General features: G+C 37.6%; 1 protein-coding gene across 1 annotated transcript; it reads right to left on the bottom strand.

Annotated features, from left to right (window-relative positions):
• Positions 1-15,045: 15,045 nt before the first annotated feature.
• LOC142185265 (lysozyme C-1-like) lies at positions 15,046-19,060 on the bottom strand. Its single transcript, XM_075260576.1, has 4 exons — positions 18,911-19,060; positions 18,031-18,189; positions 15,572-15,650; positions 15,046-15,218 (listed from the first exon to the last, which is right to left on the bottom strand). The coding sequence occupies exons 1-4, from the start codon at positions 19,044-19,046 to the stop codon at positions 15,152-15,154; spliced, it is 441 nt and encodes a 146-aa protein (XP_075116677.1). The 5' UTR covers positions 19,047-19,060; the 3' UTR covers positions 15,046-15,151.
• Positions 19,061-19,549: the final 489 nt, after the last annotated feature.

Raw genomic sequence — 19,549 nt, forward strand, 5'->3', positions numbered from 1 at the left:
TGGTGCAAAAAAAGCACCAGGGAAGGTGGGAGGGGATACAAATTTTTAGTGCGTTTTCCGCGTGGTGTTCGATTGGAATCGAATATCTCAAGCAGCCTGATATTCGATCGAATACCAATTTGATCGAACGCCGTTTGCTCATCTCTACAAATAAACCCTGTGTGTAGTCTGATCATGCAGTCTTGTGTTAGTTCACCATCTCTTCTTCCCCTTCTTGATAACCTAAATAAGGGAGACATATTTAAGACTGTGACTGTACATGACTATAGGATAAGACTACACCGGCTTTATTTGTAGTCTGTAACCATGGAGACTTATATCTGAGTAAGAGCTGTATACACAAAGCAGTAGATTTTTTTTCAATACATTTTCATTAGGAGTTTAATAAAATACCCCTTCCTACATATCACAGTATATGGTGGCACAACCTTTTATTAATTTTCATTCCAGATCTCAAATAATCTTTAGAAATTCTAGAATCTTCCACTATTTTTCTACCTTGTATAATCAGCAGCCTTGAAATCAGTACTTATATGTGACATGGGCATAGATGGGGATGGTCAGCTACAGTTAAAGGGTTGACCATTCCTATAGTGATGTGTCCATTCTTGGTATAATCTTTGAGAGGGTGAAAGGATAAGGAACAACCAGACAATATAGAGCTGAACAAAAACACAGGAAGAACCATGATGTACAGTCCGAGAAGTAGGTTAAAGATTGTTAGTGGATCATGAGGGATTTCTTAATCTAGTGGACATAATGTCCACCTTAAATCAAGACCTGCAGAGTCATGTACATAGGGGCAGTGTTATTGTTATATTCTTGTACTTAGGAGCAGTATTATAGTAGTTATATTCTTGTATATAGGAGCAGTATTATAGTAGTTATACTCTTGTACATAAGAGCAGTATTATAGTAGTTATATTCTTGTACATAGGAGCAGTATTATAGTAGTTATATTCTTGTACATAGGAGTAGTATTATAGTAGTTATATTCTTGTACATAGGAACAGTATTATAGTAGTTATATTCTTGTACATAGGAACAGTATTATAGTAGTTATATTCTTGTACATAGGAGTAGTATTATAGTAGTTATATTCTTGTACATAGGAACAGTATTATAGTAGTTATATTCTTGTACATAGGAGCAGTATTATAGTAGTTATATTCTTGTACATAGCAGTATTATAGTAATTATATTCTTGTACATAGGAGTAGTATTATAGTAGTTATATTCTTGTACGTAGGAGTAGTATTATAGTAGTTATATTCTTGTACATAGATGGTAGTATTATAGTAGTTATATTCTTGTACATAGGAGCAGTATTATAGTAGTTATATTCTTGTACATAGGAGCAGTATTATAGTAGTTATATTCTTGTACATAGGAGCAGTATTATAGTAGTTATATTCTTGTACATAGGAGGCAGTATTATAGTAGCTATATTCTTGTACATAGGAGTAGTATTATAGTAGCTACATTCTTTTATATAGGAGCAGTATTATAGTAGTTATATTCTTGTACATAGGAGCAGTATTATAGTAGTTATACTCTTGTACATAGGAGCAGTATCATAGCAGTTATATTCTTGTACATAGGAGGTAGTATTATAATAGTTATATTCTTGTACATAAGGGCAGTATTATAGTAGTTACATTCTTGTAGGAGGTAGTATTATAGTAGTTATATTATTGTACATAGGAACAGTATTATAGTACTTATATTCTTGTACATAGGGGGCAGTATTATATTAGTTATATTCTTGTACATAAGAGGCAGTCTTATAGTAGTTATATTCTTGTACATCAGAGGCAGTATTAAAATAGTAAAGTTGTTATACATGGGTTGACCATATCATAGTGTTATAATATTGTAGTAGTTATATTGTTTGTTGCTGGCAGAAGATATTGGGATATTTAAAGTTACATAATTATAGTTAATTTCTGCACATTAGAGACACCATTGTCTTTTGGGAATCTGTTCCTCACATCTCTTGTGTGTATGATATACATAAAATGGAGCGCTACAAGCTTATTCACGAGCATTGTGTGACTGGTTCTTACAGGTAGATGCTGAAAGATAGATTATTGTATTAACGCCTATTATTCCCTTCTTGACTAGTTTATAGGATAAGCATCTGATACTGCAGTCTCTATACTTATCACTGACTTAAGACCTTTCAAACAGAAACAGATACAAATACAATCATTTTTGCTTATTTTTTTCTGCAACACTAACACTTCTATCGGTCCTTTATATGGTGCACTTTCCAAACAACAGGAATTGAAAACCTTTACTAAGCAGACGTGATTCATTCTTATTTCTCACCAAAGTTTAAAAACATTCCACATAACATTCTTTTTTAGGTATTTTGGTAAGTAATGAAAAAGAGCTTGGCTGGGATGCCTTGTAAAACTCCTTGAAGATTTGCTACATTTTCACCATACAGTCCTATGAAAAAGTTTGGGCACCCCTATTAATCTTAATCATTTTTATTTCTAAATATTTTGGTATTTGCAACAGCCATTTCAGTTTGATATATCTAATAACTGATGGACACAGTAATATTTCAGGATTGAAATGAGGTTTATTGTACTAACAGAAAATGCGCAATATGCATTAAACCAAAATTTGACCGGTGCAAAAGTATGGGCACCTCAACAGAAAAGTGACATTAATATTTAGTACATCCTCCTTTTGCAAAGATAACAGCCTCTAGTCGCTTCCTGTAGCTTTTAATCAGTTCCTGGATCCTGGATAAAGGTATTTTGGACAAACAATTCAAGTTCAGTTAAGTTAGATGGTCGCCGAGCATGGACAGCCCGCTTCAAATCATCCCACAGATGTTCAATGATATTCAGGTCTGGGGACTGGGATGGCCATTCCAGAACATTGTAATTGTTCCTCTGCATGAATGCCTGAGGATTTGGAGCGGTGTTTTGGATCATTGTCTTGCTGAAATATCCATCCCCGGCGTAACTTCAACTTCGTCACTGATTCTTGAACATTATTCTCAAGAATCTGCTGATACTGAGTGGAATCCATGCGACCCTCAACTTTGACAAGATTCCCGATGCCGGCATTGGCCACACAGCCCCAAAGCATGATGGAACCTCCACCAAATTTTACAGTGGGTAGCATGTGTTTTTCTTGGAATGCTGTTTCTTTTTGGACGCCATGCATAACACCTTTTTTTTATAACCAAACAACTCAATTTTTGTTTCCAAAATGAAGCTGCCTTGTCCAAATGTGCTTTTTCATACCTCAGGCATCTCTATTTGTGGCGTACGTGCAGAAACGGCTTCTTTCTCATCACTCTCCCATACAGCTTCTATTTGTGCAAAGTGCGCTGTATAGTTGACCGATGCACAGTGACACCATCTGCAGCAAGATGATGCTGCAGCTCTTTGGAGGTGGTCTGTGGATTGTCCTTGACTGTTCTCACCATTCTTCTTCTCTGCCTTTCTGATATTTTTCTTGGCCTGCCACTTCTGGGCTTAACAAGAACTGTCCCTGTGGTCTTCCATTTCCTTACTATGTTCCTCACAGTGGAAACTGACAGGTTAAATCTCTGAGACAACGTTTTGTATCCTTCCCCTGAACAACTATGTTGAACAATCTTTGTTTTCAGATCATTTGAGAGCGGGCTGTCCATGTTCGGCGACCATCAAACTTAACTGAACTTGAATTGTTTTGTAGAAAGAAATGGTCCAAAATACCTTCATCCAGGATCCAGGAACTGATTAAAAGCTACAGGAAGCAACTAGAGGCTGTTATCTTTGCAAAAGGAGGATGTACTAAATATTAATGTCACTTTTCTGTTGAGGTGCCCATATTTTTGCACCGGTCAAATTTTGGTTTAATGCATATTGCGCATTTTCTGTTAGTACAATAAACCTCATTTCAATCCTGAAATATTACTGTGTCCATCAGTTATTAGATATATCAAACTGAAATGGCTGTTGCAAACACCAAAATATTTAGAACTAAAAATGATTAAGATTAATAGGGGTGCCCAAACTTTTTCATAGGACTGTATATTGTTTAGCTGCCTGTACTCCAGCCAGGATGTGATGGATGCATGGTATGAACAAAGTTATAAGATCTACTGAAGAAAATTGCATTAGAGTAGTAGTTAAGTTTAGTAGTATAGATGTGTGAGAAAAGGACTCAACATCTAAGTATGCAACCACTAGTAAACTACAAGAAGACGTGTTGTGAAGATGTGCCGGAAAGAACTTTCCAGAGTAGAGGTTCAGCACGAGAGAAATCTTGGAAGCATAAGTAAGAGGGTTTGTGTGGGAAGGGAGATTACATCTGCCTCTGTGTTGCTCTTTACATTGGCTATGGTGCTCTACTCAGAACTCTAAGTTTTATGCCTGTTAAGAATTATTGGCTCAACAGTTATTACATTAAATTATAATGTACATCCTGGTGACACATCTGTCCCCTAACATGTCCACTTTGCCTTCTCAGCATGGTCCACATCATACATGATAAGTCTACTAAATTACACAACCAGTCCCAGGTAACAGAATTCACCCTCCTTGCCATTGCCTATGTCTCCCATTGGAGGTCACTCATTTTCACAGTCTTTTTGGTCGTCTTCCTCATGACCATCATAGGAAACAGTCTCATTATTTTAGTGGTTAGACTTAATATTTCTCTTCACACCCCAATGTACTTTTTCCTATCAAACTTATCCATTCTGGAACTTTGTTATACCTCCATTACAGTACCTAATGTCTTGTCTGGGATTATAAGGGAAAGTGGTGCCATCTCCTTCTCGGGCTGCATTGCTCAAGTCTATCTGTTCACATTATGTGCCACCACTGAATGCATTCTGTTAGCCGCCATGGCTTGTGACCGCTATGTGGCAATCTGTCGGCCTTTGCGTTACACGGTTATAATCAATAGGATGGTCTGTGCATATTTTTCCATATTTGCCTGGATGAGTGGGGCTCTGAACTCAACCATCAATACAGTGGTCACTTCCAATCTCGATTTCTGTGGGTCACATTCCATAGACCGTCTTTACTGTGAAGTCCAGCCTCTTGTACGTCTCTCCTGCTCTGACACCAGCCTTAGTGACATACTTGCCACACTTTCGGCAGCTGTGTTTGGAGTAAGTTGTCTCATCTTTATCCTTACGTCATATATCTTTATCCTGGTAGCCATTAAGAAGATGCCAAGTAGAAACAGCAGACATAAAACCTTCTCCACCTGCACCTCACATATCACAGTTGTTGTCCTCTACTTTGGAGGTCTCATTTTCATGTATCTTTTACCCAGTAATAGTTCTCCTCAAAGGTTGGACTTGGCGGTTTCCATGATCTACTCTACGGTAACTCCTTTGTTGAACCCTATCATTTACAGTCTGAGGAACCATCAAGTTATCGGAGCTCTGAATAACATGATGAGATGCAAATATTAGCTAAAACCATCCCAGATGAGAAGAGGTTGTCACAAGACAGATTTTTACAGAGCTTAGTATGTAAAATCTTTTTTGGGCTTTAGTTGAACAAGATAAATTATTCTGAATTTTTGGTCTAAAAATCCATGTTTAATAACAACAACGCAAAAATGTAGTTAGGATCTGTTTACATATTGAAAATTTAATTTTTATTTTTATTCCATACCATAATACAAATAAATGTTATGCAACTTTTGTCAAGTTTTTAATTTTGAAAAATGGTCTCGAATATTCAATTTTTTTTATCAATTTATCATCTGTAAAATTATAGTTTTATTAATAACAGCAAAAAAATTGATCAGATAAAAATTTCTTTACTGAACTTATTATGGTTAGAAGCAATAGTTGTACTTTTTGATATTAGTTCACAGGCATGTCACTGAATACAATACAATAAATACAATAAATATTAGAAACAGGAGGAAAAAGAAAAAAAATGAGAAAAGATAGAATTATTATTATATTCGTTTTACATCCTAAAACACCTCAATAGTAATATCTGACACGCAAATTATCAGAATAATTGTTTGCATAACTTTCATCAAAAAATTATTTTATTGTAAAAATAATATTAAAATTGAAGACAAAATAATACCAATATGATAACATTACTAAAAAGTCGTAAGTATAAGGAAAATGTTAGTTCTTGTACAGTGTTAGCCAGTGGGTTGGAAATATAAAAAATAAAAAAACTTGATCGTCTTCAGTAGTTGATACCTTTGTAATGGCTAACTCATAATGATGACAAATTACTGACGTTTCGGAACCTCCAGGGTCCTTTATCAAAGTAAATTTAAAACATTTCTGAAGGATGCATATATATATATATATATATATATATATATATATATATATATATATATATACAGAGAAGGCACTAAGGGTGTTAGAATTCCAGGAGGAAGGGGGGGGGGGGTTGTTAGTAATTGGTAGAGACAATGTAAATACTTCCAGTTCCTTATCAGTTGACACGTTCCGGTAAAGAGACAGGAAGCCCTGTGACACATTCAATCCACACTCCAGCGTTTGAAGCAGGGCCATGAATTTGCATTCATGAATGCGTCGTACTCTCTTTGATCTGAAATTCCCTCTCAAAACTAAAATTTTCATGTGATTGGTGATATTGTGGTCCCCACTGCAGAAATGCTTTGGTACGGGAAGGTCAATTCTTCGTTCTTTAATTGTATGGCGATGTGAATTCATCTGTGTTCTAAGTTTCTGTCCAGTCTCTCCAACATACAGGTTATTAGTGGAACATTTGATGCATATTATTAAATACACTATATTGGATGTGTTGCAGGTGAACGTACCTGGAATTTTATATTTCTTGTTCGAGTTCGGTATCTTTATCCTGTCAGTCGTTAGTATGTGTGGGCAGGTTTTGCAACATTGCTGACCGCATGGGAATGTTCCTGTGTTAGTTGGGGGTGATAGTGAGCTACTGACAACCATATTCCTGAGGTTTGGTGGCTGTCTGTAGCACAGAATAGGGGGATCTGGAAATATGGATGTTAGACGGTTGTCTTTTTGTAGTAGTGGATGTAATTTGCGTGTGATACCTCTCAGCGTCTCCAGGTGTGGGTTATATGTGACAACCAAGGGTTGTCACATATAACCCACACCTGGAGACGCTGAGAGGTATCACACGAGAGATTACGACGCATTCATGAATGCAAATTCATGGCCCTGCTTCAAACGCTGGAGTGTGGATTGAATGTGTCACAGGGCTTCCTGTCTCTTTACCGGAACGTGTGAACTGATAAGGAACTGGAAGTGTTTACATTGTCTCTACCAATTACTAACAAACCCCCCCCCTCCTCCTGGAATTCTAACACCCTTAGTGCCTTCTCTGCATATATATATGCATCCTTCAGAAATGTTTTAAATCTACTTTGATAAAGGACCCTGGAGGTTCCGAAACGTCAGTAATTTTTCATCATTATGAGTTAGCCATTAAAAAGGTATCAACTACTGAAGACGATCAAGTTTTTTGTTTATTAAAAAGTCATAAAAAACTGGTACAATCATTACTATTATTACAACTACAATTACTACTACTGCTATTGGTGATGCCAATATGTTGTAAGGCAAAAAAAAATACAAATAATACAATGATAACGTTACTAAAAAGTCTTCTTGTGTTACTATTAGATCCAGTACAAATAGTATAACAAGTTACACACGTTTGTTGATAAAACATAAGTTATAACAATATATTTTTATTTAACTATTATCATAGCTAACAAAATAAATTATATATATAATCTAATTTTAAAAATTGAAGTTCATTTAACCCCTTAATGATGCAGCACAAAAAGTGTGTTAAGGACATGACCTGAATTTTTTGATTAACTTTTTTTTTTTTTTTTTTTGTGGATTAAAAAATGAAAACAACATAAAAATACAGTCCTATGTCCTGTGTCATAGCAAAAATCTTAACAGCTACAATGTATAACAAGATAACACAGAGTAACTATAAATTTCAGGTAATTTCTGTACATCAGGGACACCTTAGTCTGCAGGGAGTCTGTTCCTCACGCTCATTGTGTATACACTGAACATATAAAGGACAGCCATAAGCTTATTGAGGAGAACAATGTCCCCGTTGCTTACAGGTGAGACTCTGAACACCATAACATTATATTCATTCCTAGTATTCACTTCCTAAGAGTTCTACCAGGTTTTCTTCTGATGATGCCTCACTTAGATCTAATATTGCAAGGTCTATGAGCAACATTGGCTCCAAACTCAAATGCAAAAAAGATGAGCTAATACAGTCATTTTTGTACTTTATGTCTATGGAGCTGATATTGCTATCTGTGCTGTACAGGGGGATACTAGATGCTAGAAACCAAAAAATTCAAGTTAAAACTAAAAGATAAAAATATTAAGAAATACGAAAAAAAGAACACTAGTACAATGAGTTGTAAAACATTTCTTGAAAATGAGATGCTATGTATTATCTATGTAGTCCAGCCATGAAATCTTATAGGATATAAATACTGGTGTAAGATATGACAAAGAGAAATTTCTATGGTCTAATAAATTAAACAAAATTGACAGTAGTTGGTGGATTTGGCCTGGAAGATGTATGAGAAAAGATACATAACTCCAATGTGTAGCATTTAGAAGATTAGGAGAGGGAGTACAGTAAAGAAGTGTGGGGTAGAATATTCCAAAGTAGAGGTGCAGCATAAGAGAAGTCTTGGAAACTTTGCTGGAAAGTTTTGATGCGAAGGGAGGGTTAAAACGTATGTTATTGTTAGTAAAATGGTAGGCAAAGGTTTGCACTCCCTACCGTGTTTCCCCGAAAATAAGACAGTGTCTTATATTAAATTATCGTCCTAAACATAGGACATATCTTTTTTTATGGGGGGGTTTCTTATGGAGCAGGGGACAACCCGCTCCTTAAGACATGCAGGAGGTCAGTCGAGGGTAGGGGAGGCGGAGGTAGGCTACTTACCTTCCCCATCTTCATAGCAGCACTGGTGCTGTGTTAGGATTGTGCAGTAACTGCGGCCATGACATGGGTGTCGCCGCCTGTTCCTCTGCACAGTCCAGGGTTGCAGGGGTTAACCTGCCTTGCAACAGCCAGGTGTGGTCGAGTCTTTGATGGACTAGTGTGTCGACCAATGGACGCTCGGATTGGGCAGCTGGGCTATTTGGTGGTGACCGCCCCTTGCCTATATAAGGGGGCTGGTCTGGACGCCCGGTGCTCTATGATCACATTCTGAAACCTGAAATGATGTGTGTGTGTGTATGTATGGGTTCCAGCCTGTAAACATTATTGGTCCTAGCTAGTAATTGCCCCTGAGATAGCAATGCCACTGTTAGTCAGGCAGCATGCTGCCTTGTGTGTTTGTGGTAAAACTCAGTAGGGTTAGCTAGCAGTACTTCTCAGACAGGGTGACTGGGAGTGGGCTTGGCAGTAGTTTTCTGGGTGGTTGGGTGGAACAACTGCACATAGGGTTTACATGGTCTCTGGCTAGTCCTGGAGTTCAAGCTAGCCAGTTTGTTTATTTTTGCAGCTGCTCTGACTGCACAGGGCTCTGTGAATTGTTAACAGAGCACACCTGGTCCTTTACTTTAGCTGCAATGACAGGAACTGTTAGACTGTGTTCACACCAGGTTGGTTAGCAGTCAGTGGCCCAGAGGGCTCCGTAGGGTTTAGTTTGTTTTATTTTTTTTTAATAAACCCTGATGACCATAACATGCTGCTGTTGATCATGGCGGCGGAAGTGGTGGGCGGGGCTTAGCGAGGCTGTGGGCAGTTGCCAGGGAGTCTCACTTTGTGGGCATTGCAGCCAGCTGAATATTGGGCACTGTGTTCCATGTGCAGAGGAAAGCTAGCTGCTGCCCACTTCATAAATGTTACATCTACTAAATTACACAATCAGTCCCAGGTAACAGAATTCACCCTCCTTGCCATTGCCTATGTCTCCCATTGGAGGTCACTCATTTTCACAGTCTTTTTGGTCGTCTTCCTCATGACCATCATAGGAAACAGTCTCATTATTTTAGTGGTTAGACTTAATATTTCTCTTCAGACCCCAATGTACTTTTTCTTATCAAACCTATCCTTTGTGGAATTTTGTTATACCTCCATTACAATACCTAACATCTTGTCTGGGATTATAAGGAGAAGTGGTGCCATCTCCTTCTACGACTGCATTACTCAAGTCTATCTCTTCACGTTATGTGTCACTGCCGAATTCATTCTGCTAGCCGCAATGGCTTGTGACCGCTATGTGGCAATTTGTGGACCTTTGCGTTATACGGTCATAATCAATAGGATGGCTTGTGCATATTTTGCCATAGTTGCTTGGTTGAGTGGGCTTCTGAACTCAACCATCAATACTGTGGTCACCTCCAATCTCAATTTATGTGGGTCAAAATCAATAAATCGCCTCTACTGTGAAGTCCAGCTTCTGATACGTCTCTCCTGCTCCGACACCTACATCAATGACATACTTGCCAAACTTTCAGCAGCTGTGTTTGGAGTCAGTTTGCTTTTGTTTATCCTTATGTCCTACATCTTTATCCTTGCTTCCATTCTGAAGATGCCAAATAGAAGCAGCAGACATAAAACCTTCTCCACCTGCACCTCACACATCACTGTTGTCCTCCTTTACTTTGGGGCACTTTTATGTACCTTTTGCCCAATGATGGTTCTTCTCAGCGTTTGGACTTGGCAGTTTCCATTATCTACTCTACAGTAACTCCTTTACTAAACCCCATCATTTACAGTCTGAGGAACCAACAAGTTAAAGGAACTCTGAAGAACATCATGAGATGCAGGAATACATAATATTTCATATTTATTATCTGTACTATTATGTTTCTTTACATAAACATTACTATTATTATTATTATTATTATTATTATTTTAGTAGTATTTTCATATTTATTAATTAATATACATCTATGTAATTAAGAATGACTTAAGCCTATTAGCACTTTTATGTTAGCAAATATAATGCAAAAAATACCAACAATAAAAATTAACCCAAAATAACCCTAATATTCAACTTTGTATCTTTACTGTTGTGTTCCTTTACACAAATTATTAGTAGTATTTTTATGATTCATTAACAAACAAAATCTATATTAATTACATTATTACTGTCATCAATTCGATAACAGCAAAAATAATGATAATAATACCAATAATATAAATAGACAAAAACTAAAAGAATTTTTGAAAATATAATAATTATTAGTTGTACTGCTTAAATCACCTTAATATTAAGATGATCAAAAAACACCAAGAAAATAATTCTAATTATTATTATTCTGTAACATATAATGGACAAAATTAATCCATTTTAGTAGAATATTTATTTCTAACTACTATTCACATTAAAAAATAATATTGTTTATTATATTTTTATTACCTAAGTACAATTTTAAGAATTATTTAAAAATCTAAGTGGACAAACAAATTCCATTTGTGTAATTACAAATTCTACTATGAAAATATTAATAATAGCTGTAATAATTAATGAATTAATCAATTAATTAAATATACAATTAATTATTAATAATTTAAAAAAATAAGATATATTACGAATAACAATAGTAGTAATAAAAGTAGCATCAACTACAACAATAATAATAAGAAGACTAATAAGACGAAATGTAAAATCACAGGAATAATAAAGACCAATGATTATTAGTATTCAGGATAGGAAAAATTTGTTGTGTTTTTTTTAGAACAACTATTACTATTAAAATACGTAACCACAAAATGATTACTTGTATAATAACTTGGGTAAAATGTACAATTAGGAGAATTATTATAAGAGCTAGTACAATAATAATAATACTTACCTACCATACCAATACGTATATGTACATATAAACCATATGCCAATACTAGTACTATTACTTTGGTAATAACATTATCAGAAATATTACATGTACATAGATCTTCGTGCTGATAATTCACTGGGGAATAAGATATATTAATATAGATTTGCTCTCTATATTAAACAGCTCCAGTTTCCTCTTCCAACCCTTGTGTGGTTTTCTGCTCACAGTTCACTACATACAGACAACTGTAATCCTCATTGTGGCCATTTCCAGCTGCCAAACTCTCCCCCCGAGATTCTAATTATAAAACTACAACTTTAAACTTCCCCAAAATTAACTTGTGCCCACTTGTTCGACTTATTTAAAAAATGCAAAAAAAAATGGTAGTAATACATGAATTTGTAATAATTTTGTATATTCTAGATTTAGAGGCAATCTAATGACTAGAAATTTGTTTCATTGTGCTTTTCTTGTTAATGTATGGAAAATGTATTAACAAAATTATATATTTCTATACCCCTAAGATTACATTACATATATATACATATTTGTGTAGTTGAATAAGGAATTTTTAAGGCCTATGTTTGGAAAAAAATTCATTTAGGGCATGTTTCAAAAATTCCAAAAACTTTTTTAATTTAAAAATTTGTGGGGAAAAAAAATTCTCATTTTAATGCTAGTGCCCATAGAGTTTTGTGGCTCTATACAACCCAAAATTCCAATTTGCTTATTTATCAACTTAATCAGAACCCCTGAAACTTTTGAACATGTGTCAGTTAAAATTTAATATCTATTATTTTTTAATAAAAAAGTAAAAAATTACAACACAAAAAATAATTGATGAATTTTATTATAAGGGTTGTTATGATAATATAGGTGACAAATGTGTAAAGTTTATATTTAATTGTGGGATTTTAGATTTCTATAAAATTTTGACTTCTCAATTTCTGGAACATGCTCTGGATAATACATGAAAATTGTTTAAACCTCACTGGTTCATGTTTATTTGACTTTGAATTAAGTTTTTTTTGTGTTCACCATGGTCTCAAGAGGATTCTGTAACTCTTTGGGCCAAATATACATCATAAAGTCAAAAACTAGACAATAATATAATAAGCTTTGCTCTCGACAACTACAATGTAGTTGACCTTAGTACTGAGATGGGCAAATAAGCAACCAATGCAACAGTGCCTTAGAGGAAGAGCACCCTACCTTTGGGGTTGGAGTACTGCTGTCGGCACACAAAAGGTATTGAATTATGGAAGAGTCCAGAAACTTCTTTTGAAGAAGAAACAGGATTTGTGTCATGGAACCACTGAGATAAATATTTTGTTGGCAGAGCCGGAATCTTCGAGCCTTTCAAATGTGTTTCTTTTAAAAATGCTACGCCGGTGTGTAACTTACAGAGCAGGAGCATTATATGGTGGTGTTTATTTGGCGAGTTGAAGCCTTTAATGTTAATGGAAGTAGAAACCATCACCATCTTTCACTATGACCAGATTCGTCTGTGTAGGTAGGACAATGGAGAGGCAGTAGGAGAAAAGAGAAAAAGGAAAAATGGGGAATGAGCAAGTAGATGAGGTGTTAGTACCAGGGAAGAGACACTAGGCCAACAGACAACACTAAGATGAGATATGGTGAGACACTGTAGGAGCAATGAACTGGGTAGGGGGAAATTGAACCAGCAAATACAACCACAATAAGGAAGGCATCAAGGCTGCATCTGATGGGGGAATCAAACAAGCTGAGTGTTGTATATCTACTGTCCCCATGGAGTATGCTCCAGGTGTCGTGCCGCCTTCACAGCTCTTCGGTGAATTGAATCTCGCGGTGACTGCTGAAAGTCCATAGAAGGGGATTTAACAGTATAACAAAGTCATCCTGCACCAACATTCACAACGATACCCGCACAGGACAGATCCCAAGAAATGTCCAGGAGGCTTCCAGATCTTGAGGATTGTGGATCTGAATCCTCCTGCTATTTTTAAGGTCCAATAGTCCAAAGACATATACCACACCTAAGCAAGGCATCTAGTAGAGGGTACAGGATGAGTCTCTTCTGGAGCGTAGAAGGTGCAATGTCTTGTAAAAAATGGATAGGATACATTTCCATATTTGAGGAAATATTTATCTTGCACTGCTTGTAAGATTCTGGTTGTGTCTGCAGACATCAGCCCGTATATCACATCGGTTGTTGGTAGCAAACTTAATACAATACATGATGAACTCTCTCTATGGGGACCATTGGTGCAGTATTCTCTCCTAAGTGGCCGCAGAAGATGTCAGTGACATCATCTAGCAGTGACTTTGCATCTCAAGATTCTGGTAACCATTTTACGCACACATTCCTACTCCTATTTTGATTCTCTAGATCTTCCAGCAAAAGGTAGGTTTTATTCAAGAGGTCTACATGTGTGGGCATTTGCTGTGTAAATGCCCTAGAGTGTTGCATTACATCAGCAAGCGCCCCCTCCATCCTGTCTACCCTGCAGCCTACCATTTTCAGGTCTGCAAGCTCTGACAGAACTGGAGCAATTTCTTGTGATAATGCCTTCCTAAGAAAGTTCTTCATTATAGTGGAGGACTGGCAGGCATTTTGCGAATCCTCCCCATTGCCATCAGCCTTGGTCTCTCTCAGCATCTCTTCCGGTGCCATTTTGGAGGAAGGCTCCAGAGAACAGGATTGCTGTTTTCTTCAAGAAGTGCTGCTTATCGACTTGTTCTGGAGGCATCTTGAGGCAGTCAGTCAGGTCACAAAACTTGTCCCTACTGATTTTGACCATGTTGGAGTCGGTATGAGCTATTTTTGGACAACTACAGGTCCCCTGGTGATGAAGCTGTGGGTCTAAGCAGCTATCACAGTCAGCAGTCATACTCCTCCCTGTTTTTATGGATTTTTTGAGAGTCTAGGATAAACATTATTTTTATTTAGCCAACTGTATGGAAATGTTATTTGGCCAATGCAAGTCACTGTTATTTGGGCAATATATTGAATGGTGCTTACCATTAACCTCTGTTTGGTATGGTTATTTGTATACTGTATACATTATGTGGAGGGGCACTGATCCTAGGTATTGCACAGGGCACTGCTCATCACTGGACCTAAAAGATGTTGGTAATAACCATAGAGTTGGTCATATTGGAGCCATAGTACCCATCAAGTCCAGGGGTCTTCGGCTTTCTGACTGGCTCAAAATTGGTGAAGACATTGGTAGTAGAATATGAGATAAGTGATACATAAACAAATTATATGTTCTCTTCAAAATCTTTATTCTCATCAATTACTGTGAAATACAATTAAGGCATGATGTGAAAGAATATCTGGGCGTTTTCAAGGCACCACCATTGGGTCCTCGTCTCTGCCTACAGAGCACATCCACTGACATAGCTGCTCACGTCCTTGTTCTTGCAGTAGTTGTTCCAAGCCACCCTTTATAGAATTGAGAATACTAATTAGGCTTCTATTTCCCATCTAGTTATTTTTCATTAACCCCTTATTTACTTAAAAAATTCTTTATGGGTCATTAAAGATGATCATATAGGAAAAAAGTGTTCACAGAATTGTATCTTAAGATCTAGAAACACATGGCTTCTTTCTTTTAGAAACCCTTCCACTCTTTTCTAGGGGCTGTGTCTGGTACGTGAATGGAAAGGAACTGCAATACCATACACAGCCACTAGGTAAGAGTGAGGATGTTTAAAGAAGAGAAGATCCTTTCTTTTTTTTTTTTTTTTTTAATCTTAGACAGTCTCTTTAGGATCCATAACAAGAAAGTTACTTACCAGGCTCCCATGCCATTGGGATCTCTGACAACTCTCTTGGCACATGTGATGTCATCACTGATGTTATCATTCATCAAACCTTTAAGAAAATGACATTAAAAGCTGTTATAGATCATTGTAAGCATTCCCAGTATGTCATAAGGTTATTTACTGAAGAGCATTAAAATTAGCTGCCCCCCATAAAAAAAACCTGTCTCCTTATAGCCACGTAGAGATGGGTGAACCTCAAGATTCATTGCAACATCTCTGCCTGTTCGGGCCTCTGCGCCACCCTCTGCTCGCATGCTGCGGCGCAGGAGGCGTGTGCAGTTTGATAATCTGCTTAAAGTTTTTAGTTGCACTGAGTGAACACAGCTCTAGTCCTTAATTGGATTTGCACCACACCCATCTTCTGCCAAGGTTGCCTCTGTTCATTAAGTGTTTGATTTTGTCTTGCCTGTGATTGACAGCTTTCCTTCCTATCAGGTTCAGGGCGGGTTCTTCCTCCCCTATTTAGTCTTGGCTCACAGTCACACTGGTGCTGGTTATTGCCTCTAGCTTTCTGGTTTTGCTTGCTGTTATATTACTTGTATTCTAATCCTTGACCTCTGCTTCCCTACTGACAATTCTTTTGGACTCCGATTTGGCACTGCATCGCTCTCCTGTTACCGAACCCTGGCTAGCTGACCTCCCTTTGTTGTTCGTCTTGTCTGCGTTTTGTGTTTCACATATTCAGGGAGGGACTGTCTTCGTGGTTGTCGCCTATTACCTAGGATAGGGTCTGGCAATAGGAGCTTAGGGCTCACTGTCCCTTGTGCCCCTCCCTCCAGGGTTCACCAGCAGCTCCTGGGGAATTATCGTCTGCTATTCCCTAACATTCATTTAGATGAATATTCATGACATTTTGCCCTTTGGTTAGTTTTGGGCTGAACTTGTTCAACACAAACTGGAAGTGCTATAATTATATTCACACCGCAGAGTATAATAAGTGAAGGCCCAGGAGAGGTGCATAAACATATATACTCACTTTGCCTCACCTCTTATTGGCATCCTCGTGGCATCTGGCAGACCATTCTTGCCTCTCCTGGCTGACATCACGCACACTGGGGTCACTGTTGAGTCCTGTGATCGGCTCTCAGCAGTCACATGGTGAGTGTCAACATCATAATCGTAAATAGAGCATCATGACATTAGTATTTCCTATGTGACTACTGAGGGTCAATCACAGATCTCAGAAGTGACCCCAGGGGGTAAGATGTCAGTCATGAGTCAGAAGGAGGATGCCAAGGACTGCCAAACGAATGAGAATACTCATAAGAGGTGAGTTTAACGCTTTATGTTGCCACACCTCCCCTGACCTCGCTTTATTATACTCTGTGGTCTGAGCAACTTCAGAGAATAGAGTTTTGAAGGTCATAGAACCTTCGGTCTAATACAATCTTTTGAAAAATTTGGGTCCAATCTGGTTCAATCCAAATCGATTCGTTCATCTCTATTATTTAGATGAGTGAATTGATGAGCACTCTCTAGTACCTCCTACATTTTTGGAAGAAGAGGTAACTGATCTGACAACTCTTTTCCCATGCACTTTCTGTAAGTTTGGAAAAAAAAAAAAAAAAGGAGACCCCCTGGGAATACCGAAATTCTCAAATGAACCTCATAGCAACAAACCAGATTCGACCTGAATATACCGAACAATTTAGAATTCGACTAATTAAAATGTCCACTGCTGGTAAATTATTATACTCAGGAGTCTTTTCAGGCTGCAGAATATAATAGCTGGAGGCCCAGGAGAGGTGAAAAAAATAAAAAAAAAAATCATAAAAATTATTTTAAAAAATTTATAATCAACTTCCGTTACTTCTTCTGGGTGTAATAATTTCCTTTCAGTTGTATCCATACACAAGACGAAACAGATCTTCTGGGATTCGATCATCTTTAATAATAGTCTTTTGTGGAGTTAAAGCAAATTCCAACAAGTTATTAGAGGAACTTCCGGTCTTTTGCGTTATGTTTACCTTTTACATAATTAAAGACGAGTTCTATCTAGATGGGAAATTGATGGTCTAGCTGCCTAGACAATTATTCAATTCTGGAAGACTCTCCTGTAAAGAAACTTCCAGGGGAATATGGGATCTTAGACTACCAAATCACCAGCTCGTCCAGCTGCGCAGAGTATGTGCTATGTGTGGGAAATGTAGTCACCCTCCTACCTGGGGCTACCATAAAAGCCATTCAGCATGCTAAACAATTATGAAAAAGATTTTACCTTAAAGGGGTTGCATAGAATTTAATTTTAAAGGAGTTGTTCATGATTAGAAAAATGACTCTCATGTACTCCAGTACTACGTCCCTGTTTAATTCAATTGAGTTGAGCCACAACACTAGACACAACCCATGGACAGTAGGCAGTACTTAAGAGGAAAGCCATTATCGTGGGCATCCTCATTAAGAATTTATTTATTTCCATCTTTACTCACTGTTACAGCTGATGGCACAGGCATTTTTAGCTCCAGATGTCTTTCCATCATTACACCACCAGTAGCTGTTGATCTGGAAGATTCCGTAGTCCCGGCTCCAGCCATTGTCGTACATGGCGTTGGTAGTGTAGCGGCTTTCATAGTAAGCCATACACATCCCTTTAAAAAAAAACATTACCCATGAGAACCATACAGAAGAGAAGACTCACATATATATACATGATGTCAACACATGGAAGATGCCTTCTATCACAATGACTTTCTGTAAATACCTGAACATGAAAATCAGCACTGAAGACTACTGGGTCATTCCCATCACAAAGTGCCTTCCTTATAATACAGGTTCATGCAACCATATCCCTCAAGCTTACCCTGAAATGAAACCAATAATTTAATCTCTTCTCCAAGACCATGTTTGCAGTCATCCATTCATAGTTTTCTTTGAGGTGGTGAGACCCATTAGAAATATCAATATTTTTACCTCCAGGCACCTTCTGCTCCCATATTCCAGACCACCTAGTACAAGTAGATTTGGTACTATTTGTCCCATATCCATTCTTTGATTGCTAACATTGTAGGATGTGTACCTCATCCTACAGTTCCCACCAGGTGCCCCGTAAAAGACACATGGCACATCGCCTTAGAGCTGGCCATCTCCTTCCTACACTATCTAGGAAAGAAAGGTGACATGATGATCCTCAGGTAGGTTCCTCTGTTCTTTGCTAATGTTGCCATTTCCTTGGAGGGTCTCTATGATGCCAACCTTAGCATTTACCTGGCTCTTTGGCATATAGTAGCTTGAACCTTTTTATTAGATAGACATAGGATGGACTTAAGTATATAGATGGGGTATCAAAGAGTAACAAGATCATATACATACAGTTGGCCAGACTGTAGCCATAGTATCCATCAAGACCACCGTTCTTCAGGACTTTGGCCAGCTCACATTTGGTGAAGACCTTGGCATCGCTGGCCACGAAGATAGTGAGGAAGATGAGACAGAAGGCAGCCTTCATTGTGCTGGGTATTGGCTTATGTTACCAGCTAGAAGATAAGCAATTGGAATGGGGCTCGCAGGCTTTATATATGCACGGGATGTTTCCACCTTTAAGAAATCATTAACCAGCATTAAATGAAGGTATCGATAAGATGTAGCAATTATTTTTTATGGAAATATGTCAGTGAGAAATAATGCAGCTGCTTCCTAGACAGTGTGAATCTTTATACAGGATCAGTAATGTCCACTGTATCCTCCCACTTAGATATGTATTGGTGGGTAAGGGGTGCAGAGCCATTGAGAGAAGAGAGTATCTGATAAATAGTGGAAATAAAACCTTTAGTGGAGGTAGCAGCTTGAGAAATCTTCTTAAGTAAGGTGGGAAGGGAGACTACGAAGGAGCCATATAGGTAACAAAAAAATGAGCTGCCTGCTGATAATGAAGCCATTCTGTTATCAGGAGATTTACGGTAGAGGTGACGTAGTCAAAGGAAGAGATCTTCAATGTAGTAGGATCCATCA

Source organism: Leptodactylus fuscus, chromosome 11 (assembly GCF_031893055.1).
Source record: "Leptodactylus fuscus isolate aLepFus1 chromosome 11, aLepFus1.hap2, whole genome shotgun sequence".
Taxonomy (NCBI): Eukaryota; Metazoa; Chordata; class Amphibia; order Anura; family Leptodactylidae; genus Leptodactylus; species Leptodactylus fuscus.

Excerpts from the sequence above, each read along its gene's own strand:
- LOC142185265 (XM_075260576.1), bottom strand. The coding sequence starts at position 19,046 with ATGAAGGCTGCCTTCTGTCTCATCTTCCTCACTATCTTCGTGGCCAGC. Across the intron at positions 15,651-18,030 it reads CTGTGCCATCAGCTGTAACA|GTTTGATGAATGATAACATC; the intron begins GTGAGTAAAGAT and ends ATTTTCTTAAAG. Across the intron at positions 15,219-15,571 it reads CCCAATGGCATGGGAGCCTG|GGTGGCTTGGAACAACTACT; the intron begins GTAAGTAACTTT and ends AATTCTATAAAG.